At 40.2% G+C, this 22,936-nt stretch overlaps 1 protein-coding gene and 1 pseudogene across 1 annotated transcript in view; both read right to left on the bottom strand.

The window, feature by feature from the left end:
- CCDC172 (coiled-coil domain containing 172) overlaps window positions 1-1,403 on the bottom strand; it is a 28,618-nt gene extending 27,215 nt beyond the window's left edge. Inside the window, exons 1-2 of the mRNA XM_019660094.1 lie at window positions 1,325-1,403; window positions 1,017-1,102 (exon numbers count right to left, since the gene is read on the bottom strand). Coding sequence (XP_019515639.1) covers window positions 1,017-1,102; window positions 1,325-1,403 — 165 coding nt within the window. The remainder of the gene's footprint in view (window positions 1-1,016; window positions 1,103-1,324) is intronic.
- A 571-nt stretch (window positions 1,404-1,974) lies between these two features.
- LOC109392034 (ferritin light chain pseudogene) lies at window positions 1,975-21,865 on the bottom strand (annotated as a pseudogene).
- Between the last annotated feature and the right edge of the window lie 1,071 nt (window positions 21,866-22,936).

Raw genomic sequence — 22,936 nt, 5'->3', positions numbered from 1 at the left:
CGTCGCCAGCGACTCACGGCAGCCCAGCTCCAGGTTGAGCTGTTGTTCAGCATCTTAGCTGTAGAGGGCAGTGTCACTGGCCCTCATATGTGGGCTCCGAACCGGGGCCCTCTGGCATCCCAAGCGAGTTCTTAACCATCGCGCCACTCGGCCGGCCCGAATCAACATTTTTGTATGGCTTGTCTGCCCCTGCCCATAGCAAGGCCTTCATTGTGATATACTTGGATGATGTTCATAGCTCTCATCCTCCCAGAACTCAGAGAGATCTTCTGAAAACCACTTTTATCACCCCGCTCCCCATTCAAAAACCTGCGATGCTTTCCTCCTCTTCCCCGATATCAGCCCTCTGCTTTGGGCCATTTCTCTCACAATATGCCTTCGGTATGTCTCCCTTTTCTTTATATCCTCCCCTGCCCCAAATGTTTCTGTCCTATTTAATTTGCCTCTCCAAAATGCTACCCACTCTTCAAAATCCCCTTCAAGAAACCATCAGATTCCCTTGCTTCTGTTTAAAACAGAACTTCACAAATGCTGCAGAACAAAGGAGAAATGCTAGTAGAAAAATTATGCTTTTGGGTGACAGGTAGGTCCAAAATGTGGTAGAGAATCGAAAAACAAAAGGCAAGAGAGACTCATCTGAAAGTTACATTCAACTGTTACATCAACATAGCACACGTCTTAAATTATTTACTATTCAAAATGTACATAGTGCACCAACTACTTATGGAACCATTATTTTTCCAATGACATTGTGCTCTTTTAAAACGGTTCACCATCCCACAACATGGCCAATGAATGCCTTATTAAACTGGTTTCTTTAGGACAAATTCATACTCCAATGGCAGGTGTCACTGGATTCGGAACTTTAAATATTGCCAAGCTACATGGAAGAGGCTATCCAGCCTCGTCACGTGTGCTTCCTACTTGAAGGACAACTACGTAGTTACAGAACTTCCAAAAATCAAGATAAAACAGACTTTTTCAAGGGATAATGAGCACACGCCACCGGTTAATACCTTAGCGTCCAACTGGAGTCTCTCTTCGTTCAGCGCCTCTGTTGCGGTCTGAATTTTTTCACGGCATCTGTTTATTTCCGACCGGACTGTAAAACAAATTAAATCCTTCAACACATCCATCCTTCCCAAGTCCCCCTTCCTGAAGCCTGTGTGATAAGTCGCCTTTCAGCGGTCTCTCCCCTCGACGTGGGAAGCAGACCCCACCCCCCCAACTGCTCAGACCACCACTTGGGGGATTTGCTCCTGCTCCGAGCTCCCCACTGGAGAAGACAAAGGCCCCGTGCAAACGACCCGAGCGCCCCGCTGACCTTCTCGCATCAAGCGGCGACTCTCCTCCGCCCGTTGCTCAGAGAAGATGATGTGCTGAAACAAGGACTCCAAACTCATCTTCGGCAACAGGCTCCTGCGGATCCTTTTTTTTTTTTTTTTTTTTTTTGCCCTTAAATATTTTATAACCGAGTCTGAGGAGCCTAGAAAGCACAATAAAGCAGACTTATGCTAAGGCTATGCCCGTATCGACCGCCACCTCCAGGTCCCCTGCCCACACCACGGACGGAGCCCGAGGCCGGATGGCGAGAGGACCCCGACGGCCCACGGGCGCCGCCCAGCTCGGAGCCTGGTGCCCGGCCTTGGTTCCCGATGTCCTAACAGACAAACCCGGGCTCTCCCTCTCTCGTGCCCTCGTTCCGCTGGTGACAACAGCCTCAAGCTGCCCTCCCCTGGCCGGACGCAGAGCCCCTCAGACCAGGCCTCGGCCCCGCTCCCCGGTTCTCGGCTTTGTTCTGCTGGGAAACAAACATGGAGGCCCTAAGCCTGGGCTTCCGAGCAGGTCTGGGCAGCCGCCCTGTCCGTGCTCAGCCTTGACCTCTCAGCCCCCTCTGCTCTGAGAGCTGCGGCCCGCACAGCGCCCTGCCGCCCAGGGAAACGCGTCCTTACTCACCAGGCTGCGGCGGGGACCTCAGGGACGGGCGGCCCGCTCCCCGGGTCGGGCCTGCGTGGGAGGGACGCACACGACGGCGTCCCCGCTGGCCCATTCCGCCCGCAGGTGTTTTTCTTGCGGAAGAAGCCGGCGTCTGCTGCTGGCCCCGCGAAAGCCCGAGTCTGAGAGACAAGGGTTGGTGGAATGAAAAGGTGTCTTCGAAACGCCAGCCTTCTGGGAAGATGGCGGACTCCCGTCTCAAAGGCCATCTTCCCCGTTTCTAGAGCCGCCAGAAGAAGGTTTTATAGGCATCGTGAGATGGGGCAGCACAAAGGGGGAGTTAGGAGATTCCGGGGTGCTGACGTCCAGAAAAACGCATCCTAGGGGCCAGTTCGTTGGGAGCTGATGTGTCCTGGGCCTGGTTGGAGGGGCGATTCGTACGTCAACTAGTGGAAAATGGCAAGGGAGTGGCAGCTGGTGATCCGCTTCTAGAAGTCTAAGGGCTGAAGAAGTTTCTTTTAATGTTCTGACGATTAACCAGACTAAGGAAGTATGTATGTAACCTTGGGAAAGCAGAGCCATGGAATCAAGAGAGGAGGAGAAGATAACAAAAGAAAAAAAAAAAGAAGAAAGAAACTACATTGTTAAACCTTGCAAAATATACTGTCACCCTTACATTTTCCTGTGGCCAGGTGTCCTCCAAAGGCCATAGGCCTTACTTTGGAGTTGGGGTGACCTATCTCCAAGGCACAAACACCCAGTATTATAAAGTACGCAGTATCCGTGTTTCTAAATATAAACTTTTGCAAAGTCTTATCCTCTGACTATGGCAAAGACTGCTATAAATGTGCAATGTCTGACATTCCGCCTTAATCATTACTTTGTAATCAGGACATATCTTTTTTGTCTGCTTTAAAATTAATCATTGCCTTTTGTAATCAAGCTGCAGTATTATTAACACTTCAATATCTGCGCAATATGTGTCAGAGACCAGAGTGGTTGCTAATTAAAGCTTAAGCATGAAAGGCACCTTTGGGACTTTTGCATGGGATTTTTTTAAATTAAAAAATAAATTTTTAGCTTTAGTAGGTCAAAAATATTAAGATTATAATAAACATTTGACTATATTTCTAAATGTTAAATTGGCATTGCTAAGCTTGAAAAAGTAATTCCTTGTTAGAATGTATTTACAACAAAGTAAAAGAAAGTAAATGTAAATTTTGTCACATCATCCTTATAATACTTAGTTAATATTTCATTAATGTGTAGGATAATCAGCTATACATTTTAACCTATTCCAAGTTTCAAACTTAATTTCCATGAAGCCATGCATGCTTAAAACTTAATTTTTAAATTTTATTTCAAAATACATACTGAAAAGTATAATAAAGTAGAAAAGAATTGCCCACAAACATATCATTCAGAAACAATAACACTTTGGTTATTGCCTTCCAGGTAATCATCCTCACCTTGTGTTTTTCCTTTACAAACTTGAAAATATTGTAAGTTACATTATTTATTACTTATTATTATTATTTATTATTTTCCAGGCACTGTTCTGGACACTATATCCTTTTGAAATGATTTTTACTATTATTTCATAGTATAGTTGAGGAAACTGAGGCACAGAACAGTTAAGTGTCTTGCCAAGGTTGCTTATCTAGTACATGGCAGAGCAAGATCAGAAACCAAGAAATATGAGATCAGAGGCCATGAATTTAATTTTGGATTCTGCTCCTTTTCCCTCTTATTACATCACAAGCATTTTACCATTTCATTGAAAACTCTTCATAAAAACATTTTTATAACTTCATAATTCCCTGTCATATAGATGCATGTGTAAAATTTAGATATACTGAATTCAATTTGACTCTTTTATCTGTTCAAGGATGGAAAACAAAGCTAAAATTGTGTTTTGAGCCATTTTCTTTGAGCACTCGTTTTGAGGCTTATGAACTGTGCCACGACAGCCATCAAAGACTAGGGCTTCCAGAAGATAAATTATATTACTAATTAATATCACTCCCTTCAGAATTATTTCCCATGGACTTGGCACAGGGAGCATCCTCACAAGGAGGCTGTTTTTCAAAAGCAGGCTGCTCTTTAACATTCTAATGTTATTAGTTACATTCAAACTTACATTTATTATTTAACATGCTCTTTCTGTTCTGAAACTTGGCAGAGTGAAATTTGGGCAGCGATTAGGTAGCCTGGTCACCTCATCCACCCAGGAGTAAAGAAGAAAGAGCAACAAGAAATTCTGGGAAGGGAAGGGGGGTAAGGGGAGAAATGGCTTCTTCATCTTCGCAGTCTTCTTCACATCTCAGAATATTTTGGTGTTTTAAATTCTAAGTTTGAATCTGCTTAAAGGAATCACAACTATAGACATTAGCAAGGTTTTTTATTTTATTTATTACAGCAAACCTAATTATTGCCAACCCACAATTCAAATTTTAGAAGTATTTCATAATAATGAGTACAAGTAACATATTAAGCTATTAAAACGTTACTATCATACATCTACCTTTATTCATACATTTTCTGTAATGTTAAGATATTTTTTCGTATAGATATTCACCAGAGCAAGAGTAGCATTACTTTCATTTATGCCAAATAAAAATGATATACGAACGACATGGTAAAACTAGGGCATACTATTTCCTGAAAATGTATCTTATAAGTCTAAAAAAAAAAAAAGAAATGATTCACTCAACAACTGTTTAATGAATCTCTGCTATTTATTCAACATTCATTCAACAAATATTATTGAGCATCTCCTATGTGCCACATTAGAGAAACACCAACAGGATTTAATAAAAACAGAGCTACATAAAAAGCATTTTTCTTCCCCCGGATATTTCTAACCTCTTTGGAGAATTATTGTCTTTTTCAGCATTTTGGCAGCAGTATAAACAACTACTTTCAGATGTTTCAACAGATGTTCTTCAGAAAGAAAGCCAATTATTTGCATTATGATACCCACGTATAATTCTCAGATCTAAACTTTCCATCTGTACATGTTTCATTCAATTGCATACCTATGGAATATAAAAGTTAAGATCATTCATTGTTTCTCCACCTTAGACTTGTGTTCATAATAACACTTTTGTTCAATAACTAGCACCTGGGTTATTGAGCCATCGATAATTGCTTTGCTAGAAGGCCTTATATGAGGCTATATTGCTCTTGTGATTTAAAATGCATTGCTTCTCTTTTCTTAGATTGATGACTTCCCTAAATTCTAAAACAGGCTTGCAAATACCCACTAGCTCAGGGCATATATATTGCAATGAAAAGAAGAAAAGTAATTCATTTATCTTATGTTTTTCTTAGGGCATCTGCCACAAAGGAAAAAAAAATGTGGGTTCAACCAAGTTTAACAACCATTTATTGAGTATCTACTAAGTGTAAAAATATCTGTTAGGTACTACAGGAGATACAAAATTGAAAGGTATAGGCCCTGCCCTCCTGGAGGTCATAATCAATAAATTGAACACAGCATGCACAAATAACTCCTAGGTAGGATGTGTTCAAGAGTTTCACCCTTGTGCTATGGGAGTATAGCAGAGGGAGAAAGAATGTCTGTCGTAAGTGTTCTGGGAAGGCTTATCAGTAGGGGATGAAACATGAGTTGGGTTTTCAAGGAGAATGAGACTGCCACAGATAGTGAGTAGGGGAGAAAAAATGCAGAAAGTAAGATGGGGCTAACATTTGGATGGTGTTTAACATTTTCATCCATGTGATGGAGGACCACGTACACTTTTCTAGCAGGTGAGTGGCATGTCAGAATTGTTTTATGCAGTCAGTCTGTGACAGTGGGTTAGAAGTACTAAAAAAGTCTTTTAATCAATCCAACAACCCTAGGAGATCAATGCTTTTACTGTGTCCATGTTACATTGGAGAACCGAGACAGAGAGAGCTAAGTAACTTGTCCAAGGTCACATGCAATAGCTAAGAAGTAGCAGAACCAGGGTTTGAACCCTGATTCTCTCTCACGGCAAACCCTTCACCGCTTCATTTACTGCCTCCAAAAACCAGACGCTGGAGAAAATGCAACCATTTCAGCAGCTGTGTTTCATTTCAAGGCAGATACATTTCCTAAAAAATACTTATCACCCACAAATTAGTATCTTTTCTGAAGGCATTTTCAGACTTCTAGAATTTGGATTACTAGTGCAATGCATCTGTAATGAATTAAAATTAAATGTAACATAAGGAAAAATATTGAAAATGGATCATACCTTGTTGTAAATGCTTATTTAACCAGCTACATATCTACTATGTAAAGCTAAAAATGAAATTTGTATACAAAGTAGTATATTAGTTTCTTAATATTTATATTAGTTTCCTAGAGCTACTAGAACAAAGTGCTATAATTGGGTGGTTTAGAACAACATTTTATTCTCATAGTTCTAGACATCAGAAGTCTGAAATCAAGGTGTCCGCAGGGTTGGTTCCTTTGGGCCCTCCGAGGGAGAATCTGTTCTTTGCCTCTTCCTAGCTTCAGGTCCTTGCCAGTAATCTTAGGTGTCCTTTGATCTGCAGATGCATCACTTCAATCTCTTCCTCCCTTGTCCATTAGAGTTCTCTCTGTATGTCTCTGCCTCTTTGTCTCTTTTCCTCTCCTTATGAGGACACCAGTCATATTAGATAAAGGGCCTATCCTACTCTGGTAGGATCTTATCTTAACTAACTACATCTGCAATGCCCCTATTTCCAAATAAAGTCATATTCTGAGCTGCTGAGGGTTAGGACTTCAACGTATCATTTTGGGGACATAATTCAACCTGTATAACAGAGCTTGAAAGTTAAATTGTGGCAAATAGTTATCTGAGTTTTTTAAAAATTTAAATGACTGATTTATTTCTATTTTTAAAAAGCATTTTTAGCCATTTAATGGACTTTAGAAAACATCTTGACAATCCTTTTATTTTATAGATATTAACACTGAAGCTGCGGTGGTTGATGGATTTCCTCAACATTGCACAGGCAATTAATGTCAGGGCTAGGCCTGGAACTCCCTCCTAATTCCTTGTGCTCCAATGAAAGACCGTTTTTGTTCACCAGTGGCTTTCAACTACTACAGTTAAAACAACTCCTCTTATATCTGTTTTCTATATTGAACTCCCTAGCAGGGGTTTGAAGAAAGGGCGTAACAGCTAGAGTACAGAGTTGGCCTGGGGCAATTTATCTGCTGCTTTCTACACTAAAGATATTAGAAAGATAGATAGATGATAGATAGATAGATAGATAGATAGACATAAATAGGGAGAGAGACAGAGATACATAGATATAGGTAAAATGCATACATACATTACACATATAGATACATATGTATGATAAAGTCGTATATAAATATAAATGTTTACGGTGTCAGTTTTATTTTTAGTTTTACACTTCTATAATAGAAATTTAAGTAAACTCATTTCTTAATCACTTTAAGAAAAGCATCCTTTTTAAGTAACTTTTTCTCATCAATAAGTGCTTATTAAGAAATTATGAAAAAAACAGACTTTTTGTTTTGGTTGTGAAAGATACTGCATAAAGAAATTCCATTAACACATTAGGAGTCATTAAATATCAAAATCTTTGGAAGAAAAAAAGTGTAGTGTAGCTGGTGAACTTGGATTTTTTCAGTGTCAGAGCCCAGGAAGACTGCTCAGATGCCCTACCCAAGAGATCATTATCCTGTTGACCCCAGAAAACAAAAACAAAACAAAACTTGGAAACCACTGTTCTCCACCTTGTATAATTCACTTGTTTATTTAGTAGCTATTTGTTGGGTGTGTACTATTCAAGTAAAGCAAGTAAGAATTTGGGATTACAAAGATAAACAAAATAGGGGCTTGAAATCTGGTTTTATCAAGTTGTAGTTTCCATGACAATAAATTTAAATGGTTTAGGATTACTGAGAAAGAATTAAAAGAGCAATTTAAGGTTTTATTTTTTTTTTCTTACCAGTTACTTGTTTTAGTCATTAATGTATTCTTTGCCTACCTATTTAGTACAGGGTTACTTAGGAAAATACTCAATTCTTTAGTTGTTCAATAGGACCAAATTTATACCAACAATTAACATATTCTATAAAGTTCTATGAAGATTTCTATTAATTTGAGTGAATTACTCTTAGTGATTATTTGGAAATCTGGGATAAATTTTAATACTTCTATTACCATGTATTAGTTATTCACAGTGACCCTGGAAAGCTCGAAAAAAAATTAATGTACATTTAAACATATATGTGTATACATAGAGTGAACCACAAATTCTGTTTCTTCTTAAAACAGTTTTCAAAGTTGTTCATTCATCAAGATAAAACTACTTTATGCTTCCAATGTTTAAAATGACTTTAGTGGCCTTAGTACAACAGCATAACATTATAAAAGTCAAACACTGCTATTATTTTCACAATGCCATAGACAGTTCAAAATGCTTTATCATAGTTTACATGGCTCATAAACTTTATCTTTTATTTGACATTGCCAGTGTGTTGATACTAGAATATAGAAAATCTGTAAGATGGTTAAAGGAAACAATTAATTAACATTTAAATAAAAGAGCTCACTAAGAAACATTTCAAATAGAATAAGCTGATTATTTCATAATAGTAAGCAGTTTGGGGATAGAATTGAAGGGAATAAATAATGTGAAAGGAATTTAAATATCTGAAAACAAATATGGAAATATTGCAAAATATTAGAATTACTACAGTTGTGTATATATCATCATTTGAAATTTGGCAGTCTTGTAATTCTGTGCCTGTTCTATCTCATTATTCTACTTATAAAACGTGTCCATGCAGTGGGTGTCCTAAACTGTTTGATAATCTACCGTTACCATTTCCTGTTTCAAGGTGTTCTCATGGAGAGAAGCAGAAAGAGCAGAGACCCTGCACTCTATTGTATCTTAGCCTCCAGTGAATAGATGCAAGGATTGTGCACACGAGATCCAAACACCCATTAAAAAGATTCATGCTGATAGTCTTAGAAGGAATTAATAAAACCTAAGAGAACTTGTCAGAGGAATGTCCTAAAGATGATTTTATTTCGGTAATTGTTGTATTTTAAATGCTTTCATTTTCTTCTGCGATGTCTTTTATCTTACTTACAGATGCTATTACTCATAAAATATGATATTTCGGTCCAGAAGGCTGTAACTGTAAATGAGACATAATATTCTCATTTAGAAGTAGATAAGGAGATTCATGGCTCCTGCTTTGCAATGGAAACTGATCACCACAGAGGTCAGAAAGCTAGTTTCCACTTCCTTTAAGTGCCTGCTATCCTGTGTTATATAATTAACTAGACAACTTGTCTTTCCTTTATTCAGTCCCAGCATCTGATTGGCTGCCTGTCTCAATGGCTTACACGACCAACTGGGAATTCCATGCCTTGAGGGTGGTCATATGGCTTTAGGATGAGGCCATCAGGAACGACCACAAACATCATGCACAAAGTGCGCCTTGAAGAACTACTATGTACGAGGCTCTGCCAAGATAAAGAACATGATGAGTGAGCTCTCTGCACTCATGGAGCCTACAGGGGCCACAAGAAATACTTAGGTTGCATTTTCCAGGAAACCCGGTGTTGAATGAAGGAAAAAACGTGCGTGTATGTAAAGTTTGATGCAAACAACCATTTTTGGTGTAAACAGTGCACATTTAAATGCTCCGTCCTTTTAATAACCAGTCAATGCTGGAAACCAATACTCAGTTCAAAGTACTGACATTTAGCTATACTCTTTCAGAGCCTAAGTGATCAATTGAATTGAAAAGGCATATGATTCTGTCTATAAATAGGGTTGCCAGATTTAGCAAATAAAAATACAGGATGCCCAGGTAAATTTGAAAGTCAGATAAACAATGAAAAATTGTTTAGGATAAGTATGTCCCAAATGCTGCATGACGACCTAGCTATAAAGTCACCTTGTATCGTATTTTAGATAAATGGTGTCTTTGTAAAGATGTTGTGTCCTTAATGACAGTATTATTAAGGATGAAAACGGAAGTGCTTTCATTAAATTGTGTTAAAAATGGGAGTAGGGGAAGGTGAAAACTGTGTTGTATTGTGTTGTTTTAAAAGCATGCTTTTCTGTGTGTGAGGACCCATGGAGGAGGACTGAAATTCAGCTTCTCATAAATTCTACAAAGCTACCAAGGAACAGTAATCAGCAAGGATAAAATCTGAAGCGAAGGTCAGGTAAGAGCTGCTGCATCCGTATTACCTAAAGCACACACAGCTCCACAAAACAGGGCCAGGAAAGAGAGCAGGACAGAAGAAAATTACCCCATGGGAACATGGTTAGATTGCCTTTAGGAAAAAGCCCCCCATAAGCCCCAACAGCTACTTTTACTTTATATGCATGTTGTGCTGGTTAGTTCAGCATGGTCTATGTTATTAAGTGGTCTGTCTTCGTAATGCTCTGTTGCTGCTGAAGTAATTTACTGTTTTTCATAGAAAAGGGCATGGTGTTGCTGTGTTCATTTGTGCCTGATCTGAAGAATCTCTATTGATGCCTTTTTTTCCACTAGGCATTTTGATGCTACCTGGCTGTTAGGCCTGAAAATACCAGATGGAGCTTGGGAGCAGAGCAGACACTGTTGTCATAGCAACGAGATGCTATCCCAGCTCTATGCAGCTGCCATCTTATTTTTTCTTTTGCTGAGAGGAGCTCTGATAGGAACAAGTACTGATAAAATATAGATACCCTCTTCACCCGACACACTCACCCACCTTGGTAAATACATTTTCAAAGGTTGTATGGGTAACTTGTTCGTCCCTCAGCTTGCCAAGAGCCTAGAAGTCTCTAAAAATGACTTGATTTCCAGGTCTTCTAATCACAGTAGAACTGGGAAGCCCATCCTTTGACATCATCTTTCCTCTAAACTGCAATGATGCATTTGTCCTATCCAAAAATGAGACAATGTCCTGTGTAGACAGGGGAGCCTCAGCTTTGACATTCCTGGAAAATGCAACCTAACTGTCTATAATCACTCTGCAGTTTCTGTACTCAGCAGGAGAATGGGGAGTGACCTCTCCTGACTCCCTAATTCCCTACAGTGGTTGGCAGAATGCTGAGCACACAGGAGAGCTCTGTTGAATTCTTGTGGCTTGAGGTCCAAGTTTGAGGGATGCAGTCGTTGGCCATGGTCCCACACTGCTGCCTGTTCCCTTTTGGGCAGCAGGGGCATCCTCAAGGGAACGTGGCTGTGAGGGAAGCGCTTCATGCTGGTGGGAAGAGGGGGCAGCAGTATTTTCTAGAGACAAGGCTGCTGTTGTGTCCCTCTGTAGTTGGGGAATGGGTTAAGTCTGAGGGCTGCGAAGCTCCGCCTTGAAGTGTTGTGTTTAGCAACAAAGGGCTATTAACACTGAGGTGGTTTAGGGCAATGATTTGTGTATTTATTTCCTATTGCCACTGTAACAAATGGCCACAAATAGTGCCTTAACACAACACAAATTTATGCTTTAACAGGCCTACAGGTCAAAAGTCCAAAATCTGTTTCACGGGGTTAAAGTCAGGATGTCAGTAGGGCTGGTTTCTCCTGAAGACTCTAGGAGACAATCTCTTTCCTTGCCTTCTTCCACTTCTAGTGCCCACCTGCATTCATTGGCTGTTGGCCCTTTCTCCATCTTCAAAGCCAGAAGCCTCGCCTTTTGCTTCTATCATCATTTTGTCTCTTTCTTCTATGGTAAAATCTCCCCCTCTCTCCCTCTTATAAGGACACTGGTGATTCCATTCATTGCTCACCCAGATAATCCAGGCAAATCTCCCCATCTCAAGACTCTTAATATAATTACATCTGTAACCTCCTTTTTGCCATGTAAGGTAACATTCACAAATTCCAGGGATTAGGCCCTGGATATCTTTGGGATCCAATATTCAGTCTACCGTTATTCAGTTCCCAAACACCGATGATTGTCAGAATTGCCTGGGAAGCTTTTCAAAAATAAAGATTCCCAGGCCCTACCCTAGAGTGATCCAATTAGAATTTATTAGGGTGGGTGGGGGCTTGAAAATCTCTTTGTAAGACCTTCTTAGGTGATTCTGTTGGACATTCCTCTTAAGAGCTTCTTCAAGCTCTTTCCCAAACACGGGCCATGAAGATTTAGTCACACTGTGATAGTTCTTCAGGGTCAGTGTGCGTGTAGGAGAGGTTTGAAAAATGTGTTCTTTTGAAAGCTTGGATAGTTATACCATCCTCTGAGGGTCACAACACTCCCACAGAATGGAGTTGGCACATGATTGTGTCACGTGACCAGGGCCTAGCAACTCTTCAATTGATAGTAAAAATACCAAAATTGTTTGCTGATGCCTCCTTAGACCTTTAACCATATGAAATATGTATCTTCATATCTGGGATCAGCTGTTGTTTCTTTTCCTCGTGGAGACGCTTCCACTTAACTGCCTCAGAACATTCACTTCCTTCATAGACACTTCCATGTTGTTCTCGGAGCTCTTACAGTTGCCTATTTTGCCTGCTTCAAGAAAAATGGCTGTGGTAGGGGGAAAACCCCATATAGTATCTTTAGAAAAACTATAAATATTTCATTGTTTCTTACTAAACATACATTATTTACTCCATAATGTAAATATTTTATGACCTGCAACTGGCAATCTTGGAATATATTGGTATGTTTGGAGAATTGCTGTTCAGTTAAAAATCCTACACTGCATACCCAGCGCATAATATTTAACTTACGCAACTCTTTAAAAAGCATTTAACTCTCAGAATTAAGGGAGTAATAGAATCTATTTTTCAGAGGGGGCCTTGAGGACCAAACTCAGAACCCAAGACAACACATTTGCGTGAAAGGAGAAAGCTGAAAGCTGAACAGCCCAGAACTTCACTGCAGAATGACAGCTTGATAGACTTACCAGCGCCCGGGTGGGTCCAATTTTATCCAGTGGAGAGAAGGGCAGATATGCCTACAACCAGCTCATTAGAATGTTCACAGTCTGGTCGGGAGTGGAATCTGAGAAGAAGCATTTTACCACACACAAAAAGGCAGGAAATCTTCCCCAGCTTTAGAACAAGTATTTGGAGCTGTGCATAGGACAAGCAAGTCCTTTCATTAAATAAAATGGCTACATGTCAGAACATTTAGGCCAGATTTTCAAATATAAACCTAAACCGTTTGGAGAATTTTTTTTTTTTTAAATTCCAGTGACTCTCCAATACAGAGGTCATAGGGGCTGCCATCATTCTAAATTACAGCCCATTTCAGAGGTTGGCTGTAATCCAGGAGGTTGCATTATTTTAAATTGCCTGTCAAAAACTGTCAAAACACTGCCATTATCAAAAAGTAGTCCTTTTAAATAATTTTCTCACTCTTTTCCCTGAAACTTCACTGGCATTGAGCCTTAATAGCATAGCTTATAGGCATAGTAAGTGAAAGCCTTTCAAATGAGAAGTGGAAAAAATAAAAAAAACATTCTAGGCCTACAACACACAAAATTCCGGGCAGAAAATGGAGTCAAGTTTGGAAATGCTATTTCCCCCAAAGCAATCACCATTGCTAATCTACATGTGAAACAGTAACCAAAGAATACAGGATTATGGGTCCTAATACTATGACTTTCCCCCCACATTTAACATATGGAAAGAATTCTATAGTTAGTCGCTAGGCTCCATATTTTTCCTTTCCTTTCTGTCCTTCAATACCATCTTTTTAATTAAAAATGTCTCTTACAGATAACTGATATCTGTTCCTTTCATAAGTATGGAAATTGACACCTGGATGGCTGCCTGATATACCCAAGGCTTCATGACCGATCTAGACCTGAACCCTGTACTCTTTTTAATATACGTTCCAGCTCTTTTTTTTTTTTACTTGGAAATCCACCTCCTTTATCTTCTCTTTTTTACATTTAGACTTGACCCTACAGAATTCCTCTGTGTGGATTAGAAAAAACCTACCCCCCAAAAGAGTAATCCTTGCCACCTGCCTTCTCTTGGATATAGACCTTGATGTTAAAACTTCAATTCTAGCAAAGAATTTCAACAACTATTCTGTTTAAGGCCATTTATCTTTCAAAGAGTGTAAAATGACAAAATATTTTAGAGAGACTGCTCTTATTTTGAGTCATTGCAATTCAGGCAACGAATTAGAAAAATCAACATGGTAATTCAGTCCAACAATCATTGTGACAGTCGTGTTTGTCAACCACTAGTTTTCAGAAATGGAACTCGAAGAAAATACAGAGCTTCCAAATTCAGACAATGAGATAGGCAGAAATATTTCTTTAAACTATCGGAGGTATAGTCTAGAGAAAATTTAATATGCAGGTGAATTCCTTTAACAGAAAGACAATAATTTGAACAAATGTAGCATAAATACATTTCAAAATAGATCCACAGCTACGGCGAATGCCAGTAATGTGTGTAATGGTGCTCGGTCTCATTAACAAGCAGCTCAAACTCGTCAGCGACCATAAAATACAAATCAGCAGCAGCACATTGTCTCGAGCAGTAGATCTCTCTGACCCGACTTCTGCTCTGCAGTTAGCAATTTTGTTTTAACCCATAAAGGAGAAATTCTCATCATATCCAAATTGTGCAAATGGGTTCCCAAAAGATCACATTTAAACCTAGTTTTCATGGTACACACTGTTCTGTGTTCCACAGCAATCTCTAGAATTTGGGGCTCTTTAAAATCACTGATAAGCCATAATTAACTCATTACCAACAAAGATGACCCCAGGGCCTTCCAGTGGAGGACTACACAAAACCCACTCCCCCCTCCCCAAAAGAGTATTTTTGTTGACTACATTTGCTTCTTCACCATCCTGTTATTAAAAATGTACCAGCCTAAAATAGCTAAAATTGAGAAAAATTACATAAACAAATATTTTCCAAGCTGTGCCTTAAAAAAACCCCTCATATTCCTCAAGATTTTCATAGGCTTTCTTTCAAAAAACAAAAACAATGATTTTACATGAAAATAAGTTGGAAAACTGTACATTCTACAGGCTTCTGGAGACGCACAATGCACAGTAGTTTATTAAACGTTCTGAGACATTCTCCAATAAAGAAACCTGATTTGTATAGTGTAACGAGATATTCCCAAATGTATTTGGCTATGACCCATTTTTCATGAGGAGGACTTAGCCATGTTAGGGCCAATCATGTTCTGCAGTGTACAATTTTGTGGTTCAAAGCCTGGTATGGATTTCTGTTTAGGCAGCTACCAAGGCCTTGGTGACAGGCCACTCAGCCTCCCTCTAGCCAGTACTTCCAAAAGTTGTGATCCTGGTCTAGGCTAGCATTTTGGCAAACTCTTGTTCACCAGGGGGATGGGACATGCGTGTATGTTTTGAACAGAGTAAATCACCTCTGTTAATTTTGCTGCTAAAATATAGGTCCTCTTGATAATATGAATGATCATTTATTAGGCACTTACAGCACGCCGAGATACCATTCTCAGTACTTTAATCCACATGAACATACTTTTTTTTTCTTCCAGATAAAGAAATTAAGCACAGAAAGATGGAAATTTAGTTACTTGTTGAGATTACAAACAAGTAAGGAGGGTTCAAATTTAAGCCACCTGGTAGATGATTGGATAAAGAAGATGTGGTATATATACACAATGGAATACTATTCTGCCATAAGAAAAGATGAAATAGTGCCATTTGCAACAACAGAGATGGATCTTGAGATGATTATGCTCAGCAAAATAAGTCAGACAGAAAAAGTCAAGAACCATAGGACTTCACTGATATGTGGGATTAAAACAAAGCAACAAAGGAACAAGACAAACAAACAAACAAACAAAAACTCATAGACAATAGTTTAGTGGTCACCAGAGGGTAAGGGGGAAGGGGGGTGGTAGATGAGGGTAAAGGGATCAAATATACGGCGATGGAAGGAGAACTGACTCTGAGAGGTGAACACACAATGTGATATATAGCTGATGTATTACAGAATTGTACACTTGAAGCCTATGTAACTTTACTAACCATGGTCACCCCAATAAATTTAATTTTAAAAAAAGAAAAAAAGAAATAACTACTACAAAAAAAATTTTTTTTAAGCCATCTGGTTCCAGAATCCCTGCTCTTAATACACATGCACACACACAGACACACACACTGGGTTTTACAAATGCATAGTTGGGCCTATCTGTGCACCTGAATTTTCATAGATACCTAAGTATGACCAATATTTCCTATGTCCCCTCAGCCTGGGAATAAAAATAGGATTACAACACAAATAGCACAGTGATATCTCACTTTCAAGGCAATAGCCACCTTTGGAAATAATGGATTATGTCACCCTGCTGCTTCCACATAAGGCTACACCTAAGCTTACCTAAGAAGAAATAATGGCTGTAATTCTCTTTAAATTAATTGACTTGCAGATACCATTCATGGCAGCTTCCATCTGTTACCTCGTTTGATCCTCAAAACAATTCTGTGGGGAAGCAGCCCAATTATTATCATTGTCTCTAATTTATAGTTGAAGAAACTGAGGCTCTGATGTGCTCAAACGTGCAAATGATAGACCTGTTTCTAGACTCAAAAGACTCCACTTTGGGTTGACTTTTCTGAACTGAGAAGCCTTAAAATGTACAGCTTCTTTCTCCAAATAAAAAAACAATCTTAACTTCACATTTTTTAAAAGGAAGGTGAGAAGTCAGTGTAAACATAGCCAAAGACCATTATAATGTCACTTGAAAAATTGACCCAAGATACCACTATTTAATAATGAATAGGAATCATGGTTGTAACCCATCCTGCAAAGCCATGTTTATTTGCTTTTGCAAACTCTAACATATCTATTATGATTTTTCTGTTAAATATTTTTTTTATCGAATTTCATTATGAATGCAAACCAGGGTGTGGCCCATTCCTGTTACCCCAACTTCATGTGGCTCTTTTTTAAAATTGTATCTCCCCTTTGTACTTAATTATCATTCAGAATGATAGATGACCACAAGGAGCCATATCTTGCAACTGTTCAGAAGTTTCAGTAAATCACAAATAGTTGACACATCCTGTGCGGTACATATCCAACTAAAAGTGAATTTGAATGGCAGGTATGTGAATGAAGTCATGGGAAATTCTGCCCACAGGGTGTATAGCCCTAAGCACTCTTAGTCACGTGTTTATTTTCAATTTGATATCTGCAATCAGTCACTTTATTTGTTGTATATTAAATAAGATGAATTACAATGTTTCAAAGCAGTTAACTATAAAAATAAGATACAAAAAGGTCTATTTACAATACAGCCAGCTGAATTTTTTTCCATGACTTGTTTCCATATGAATTCATATTTCAGCTCCTTTGTAAGATATGAATTCCAAGTCAAGAGTCCAATAGGCAAGTATATTTTAAGACACGCAGCACTGAATGATGCACCTACTTCTTATGTATCCCAAAAAGGAAACATTCATACTTGTTTTCGAACTGTAGACAACTCCACACCACACTTCAGTGAGTAGCTTATACTTCCTTCTGTCTTACAGAAAATGTGCAGCTCAAGCCAAAGGTTACACATGAACACATTGTAAGATTTAATATCCATGAAGTGGCGTGTTGTTTTTGCACTGTAAGTTCACATAACAAGAGAAAGTTCTGAGATGGGGGAGGGGAAAAGCTTTGTGTCATGGCCTTTTGAGTCCAGTGTTAACATCTCATCAGGACTTCCCCTTCTCTCACTATAACCCACTCCGGTGGTGCCAAATGGCCCAGGTTTTCAGTGAAGGAGTCCAATGCACTTCTCTTTCCTCCTGGCAAATAACAGGAGGGGTACAAAGTACTGAAGGTCATCCCTTGGCCTTCTGGTGATATCCAGTATGGATCAATGTCATAATGACAATTCCAAAATGTTGTTAATGTAACATCTTGATGAAGGGACAAACAGATGAGACAGTTGGTACCAAATTAGAATTTTATTTTTTATTTTTATTTTTATTTTTTTTTAAAGATTTTTATTGGGGAATTGGGGGGATGGGAACAGTGCTGGGGAATTGGGGAAAGGGGAACAGACAAGTTGCTGTCGTTTTGTTCTTCAATCTAGTTGTGGAGGACGTCGCTTCACTGGCCCAAGTTGGCACCATCATTGCGCTCTTCTCTGGCGAGGCAGATCAGTCGCCGGCTTCTGGACAGCCGCTCACTGCGGCTGCTGGCCACTCACGCTGGCTGCTGGCCACACACGGTAGCCCATGGCAATCCACTGCCACAGGGACTGCAGCCCACGCCGTCGCCGGCGACTCATGGCAGCCCAGCTCCAGGTTGAGCTGTTGTTCAGCATCTTAGCTGTAGAGGGCAGTGTCACTGGCCCTCATATGTGGGATCCGAACCGGGGCCCTCTGGCATCCCAAGCGAGTTCTTAACCATCGCGCCACTCGGCCGGCCCCCCAAATTAGAATTTTAATGTAATGTTTGCTTCTGGGGTCAGTACTACTTCTGGGGCAATTTTTCTTTTGTAATTCCATTGCTCTGTTGATTTAATGTAGTACTGTGTGCCAGGTACTGTGTAAAACATTTTTTTTCATGGGTTGTCCCTTTTGATGCTCAAAATAACTCTACATACATTGAATAATATTGCTATTATTCCCATTTTAAAACTGACATCTACAGAGGTTAAGAAACTTGACTAAAGTCACACACTTAATAATTCGTGGTGCTAAAACTCAAACTGAGGTCCATTCAATTTCTGTTCATTTGTGGTGCATTTTGTGGACTTTTAGCCAGAATTTCTCCCCTCTTCAGATTTCTACATACATTTCTACCAAAGACTTGTTTTTACACAAATTTGTAATCTCTTTCCTAGCAAGGCAAAAATGCAATGCTGTTTAATCTTCAAAAGATGTGTTGAATGCTAATAAGCTACCCAGGCATGTGGGGAGACAGGATAATGGAGGTGAGAGCATAGGAATCAATTCCTGGATTGCTCTTTATTTTGATGCTGATGTTAGTATATTCTTAAAAAATTATTTGAGTAATTATCACCATCCTACTATAACTATTCATTAAGTTTTCACAAGGCATCAATTGCATAGAGACACATGGTTTTTGCTCAATGGATTTGTTCTCTGAAGTGAAACTCCCCCCTACCCCACACCCCACCCCTCACCCCATCCCACCCCCCAGAAAAAAATGGAAGAGGGAAGAATGGAGAGAGACAGAGAAGAAAGTTTTTCATTTCCCTTTCTTACAAAGTCCAGTTTCCCCCCAGCTGAATTCAGGTGCTCTGGTTTTTCTCTATTCTGTCTAAAAAATATTTTTTCCATCACTTAACATTGTGTGGTCCCTGGAATAAAGACTCTTTCTCTTACAAAATCGCAGCAATGGACAAATTTCCACAGCTAGGAGAAAAGGAAAGATTGAGACGGCTTCCTCAATAATTGCTTCAATCTTCCCCCTTGTGCTAGCTGTGGAAACTTGGCCAGCAACTCTTAAAGAGATGTCGGATTGATTTCGTCCATCGTCCTGTTGCTGTTTCCTCTGCCTAAAATGCTGTTATCCTTTTAAGTTATCACACTCCACACTCCCTCTCATTCTTCTGGTCAGATGTCACCTCCCCTGGGATACCTCTAGAGACACCCCTCTCTCCCCACTTCCCTGATTGCTGCTCTTTCTTTCCATCCCCAGCAAAATTAATCACCGCTTCCTCTTTGCTCCTGTACCACTTCGTTATACCATTCTCCTAACACTAATCACATTGTGCTAGTCAGCTACTTGTTTCTCTGTGTTCCCCTAAAATCTGTACTTTTTCTGAAGGCAGGGAGTCTTTTAAAAATTCACTAATATGCCCCCAAAACACCTGGTATGTAAGAAGTGCATAGTACATCTTTACTTGACCTGATTTGCACCAGAAATAGCAACATTCACCGCCTTATTCCAAGATTCCAAGTGGAGAGAGTTTTCCTCATGTCAAATGCCGCACCTCGTTTCCTGCAGGAAACCCCAGTTTCACTATTGCACGGCCTGGTGCCATGTCCACATTTGAAGCCTAGGTACGTGCGTACAAGTTTTGAGCAACAGATTTTTGGTCAGGATGTCCAAGGCCCCAGCATAAGGTAGAAATAAGACTTCCTTTCCTCATTAAGCTACCAGTGACAGATCTCCGTTCTGGAACTATTTCAACTGGCTTTCTGGGTCTCAGCTGAATCAGAAAACTGAGATCAGGGAAAACCACATAAAACAACGAATCCTGATTCTTCACAGTGATTTCGGTGGTTGAGGTGGAGTCTGTTTCTTATTTGTGTGTGGAGAACACTTCCTTTTGCAGACTGCTTCCCTTACTCCAACTGCACATGTAATTGGTGGGGCTGTCCATCAAGAGTTGATACAGTTCCCATGGGGATGGGGATGGGCATACATCCCACTGGGCACAGTGATTGGCCAGAGTGTACCTTACTTAGCAGGACCAGTTAGTGTCCTGTGATGAAGTTTGATATAGATTGGAAGGGGCCTGGTGGGTGGAGAAAAAAGAAGGAGAATGAGAAATAAAGACAGAGACAGAGGGTCTTGTCTTGTGAAATCGTCGTGGAAGCCCATGAGCTGGACCAATACGAGGGGACAGAGGTGGGAGTGTGTGTGTGGAGGGGAGACGACAGTACCTGTTGTGGGTAGGAGATCCAGAAGTGTGCTCTGGGCCTCAGTGGACTGATTGTACAAAACAAGGGGGAAGATTTTTAACCAGTTTACCCTTGTTGGAGCATCTGGGACAAAACCTCCTCCTCCTCCTCCTCCTCCTTTCATCAGCCCTGAATGTTGAGCCCTCCACATGGTTCTAGCCAATTTGGGAATGAATTTATTACAGAAGACACACAGCTGAGAGACAGAGAAAAACAGACATACTCCCGATGACGTCATCTAAACCCCTGGATCCAACCTTACTTAAGCTGTCTAATAACATGTGACAATAAATTACTTTTTTGGCCTAAGCTAGCTTGAGTTTGGTTTCTGTCACTCGCAGCTGAAAGAGTTCTGACCAGTTGACTTTCGTAGCACAGCAATCTCCTTCCCATTTCCAGGTAATGGAAAGAGCACTTCAAGTGCAGTGCTGCGGGGCCATTGGCTTAATTTCTTAGTTACTTTTGAGATGATGATGATATTACCTAACGATGATTTCAAAGAAGTGAGTAGGTTGAGAGAGTTCAGACTCAGACTCTACGAGAGCATGTCTCACCTATACATCAGAAGTTACTTCCTGATACAATTTCTTGCCTACATAAATACATTCTGGCTTCCTCAAAAGTGATTGCTTTGACCTGCTAGAATTTTTTTTCTTTTCCTTTTTTTCTTTTGTTGCTAAAAGCTTTATTGTTTCAATTTGGTCCATGGCATGGGAGAGGGCTGCAGGGTGGGAGGGCCTCAGGCAGAAGCCCAAAGCCAGGGGGATGTAGAGGGGCCCCTCAAAGGCCTCTGGGCTCCAGAGGCTCCTAGATGTGCTTGAAGGTGAGTCTTTAGAAGAGACACCCAGCTGGGCCTGGGGGCTGGCCAGCCTGCAGAAGGTAGTCAGGCGATCGCCCGTCTTCTTGATGAGTTTCACCTCTTCATCTAGGAAGTGGTTCTCCAGGAAGTCACAGAGATGGGGTCTGTGTGGGCAGAGCCCAGGGTGTGCAGATCCAAAAGGGCCTGGTTTAGGTTCTTTTCCATGACCGTGGCAGCTTCCATGACATCCTGAGTTTTACCCCCTTCCTCCCCCACACACACCTTGGGAAGGCTTCGGCTTCTGCAGGTACCGGAAGAGGGGGGTGCGGCTGCCACGCTGGTTTTGTGTCTTCAAGAGACACTCAGCATCCTTGCGTTTCTCCGCAGCCAACTCACTGAAAAATGCCCCACACCCTCCAGAGCCACATCATAGTTGCGTTCGAAATAGAAGCCCAGAGAGAGGAAGGTGCAGGACGCCAGCAGATGCAGGTTGACGGCGGCCTCCATCTTGGTGGAATGACTCTGACGAGTGTGGGAGCTCATGGTTGCTTGGCAATAAGGGGTTAAGCTCAAAAAAACAGTGTTGGCTGGTCATGGAGGCCAAGGATGTCTGAGTTGGTTTTGAAGGTTGAGACTGGAAAAGAGGTTGGAGGGTGTTCGGTGGCTGGAAGAAGGGGTGCCCCTAGGTCTGTTCTGCCCAAACTCTGTTGACGCAAGAGTTGAAGCAAGAAACAGATGGGGGAACGCCGAGGGCACTCTGGCTGGCTAGAGTTTCCATTAAGGGCTGTCACTGCCTATGGATTCTACCCAAATGTGCACTTCTCCTCACACACAGTGAGTTTATATTCTAACTGGACAGCTCAGTTCTTTTCAAACTATAATAAAGGTGCTTGGTATGGGAGGTTTGACATTGATGAGATTCCTCCTAGTTTGTATTGTTTTTTTCTATAACCTAAAAACAATGTAAAACCCAAAACCTTAATAATTTAAAATGACCATTGACCAGTCAAATAGTCCCCACATTTTCAATTTCCCTGTAATATATCATGTCTCCATTGAAGTGGACTATTATAGCTGCCTGAAAAAGTATTGTTTGATGTCTGTAAGCACAGTCAGCAATCAATAATTTGAAATTTGTACCATTTGTACCTTTAAGTCCTGGCACATCATTTTTTATTTCATTCAATCTGCTTACTGTTCAAGAAAAAGGATTTTGAACCATTGCCACAGAGCACATTTATGTGTGAAACAGAGTTCATTTACATGGTGGGAAGTATATCATTTTGACGTTTATTTGCAATATTAATTGTATATATTGATTCCAGTTTTTCAGAAATTGTAAATTTATTATAAATACCACCACTGATGACCTTATTTTGGTGAGAATATTCTTCTACAGAACTTGAAAAGATTTTGGAGTCGAGTCATGCATTTTTAAATTCAGAAAGACAACATATGCTGTAATATTAAATTAAAATTCCATAATCAATTGTTAGTTCAAGGACCAACTCGAGCTGGAAATGCATTTCTAAAATAACATCTTTTAGATGAATTACGAATGACCTTCTGCCATCAGCTCTTCTTCATTGGTCTTTGTAACTCATTTCTTGTGTT

This window comes from Hipposideros armiger, unplaced genomic scaffold, assembly GCF_001890085.2.
Source record: "Hipposideros armiger isolate ML-2016 unplaced genomic scaffold, ASM189008v1 scaffold_311, whole genome shotgun sequence".
Taxonomy (NCBI): Eukaryota; Metazoa; Chordata; class Mammalia; order Chiroptera; family Hipposideridae; genus Hipposideros; species Hipposideros armiger.
The sequence above is the reverse complement of the archived record's forward strand: the minus strand, read 5'-3'. Positions and strand labels throughout refer to the sequence as shown.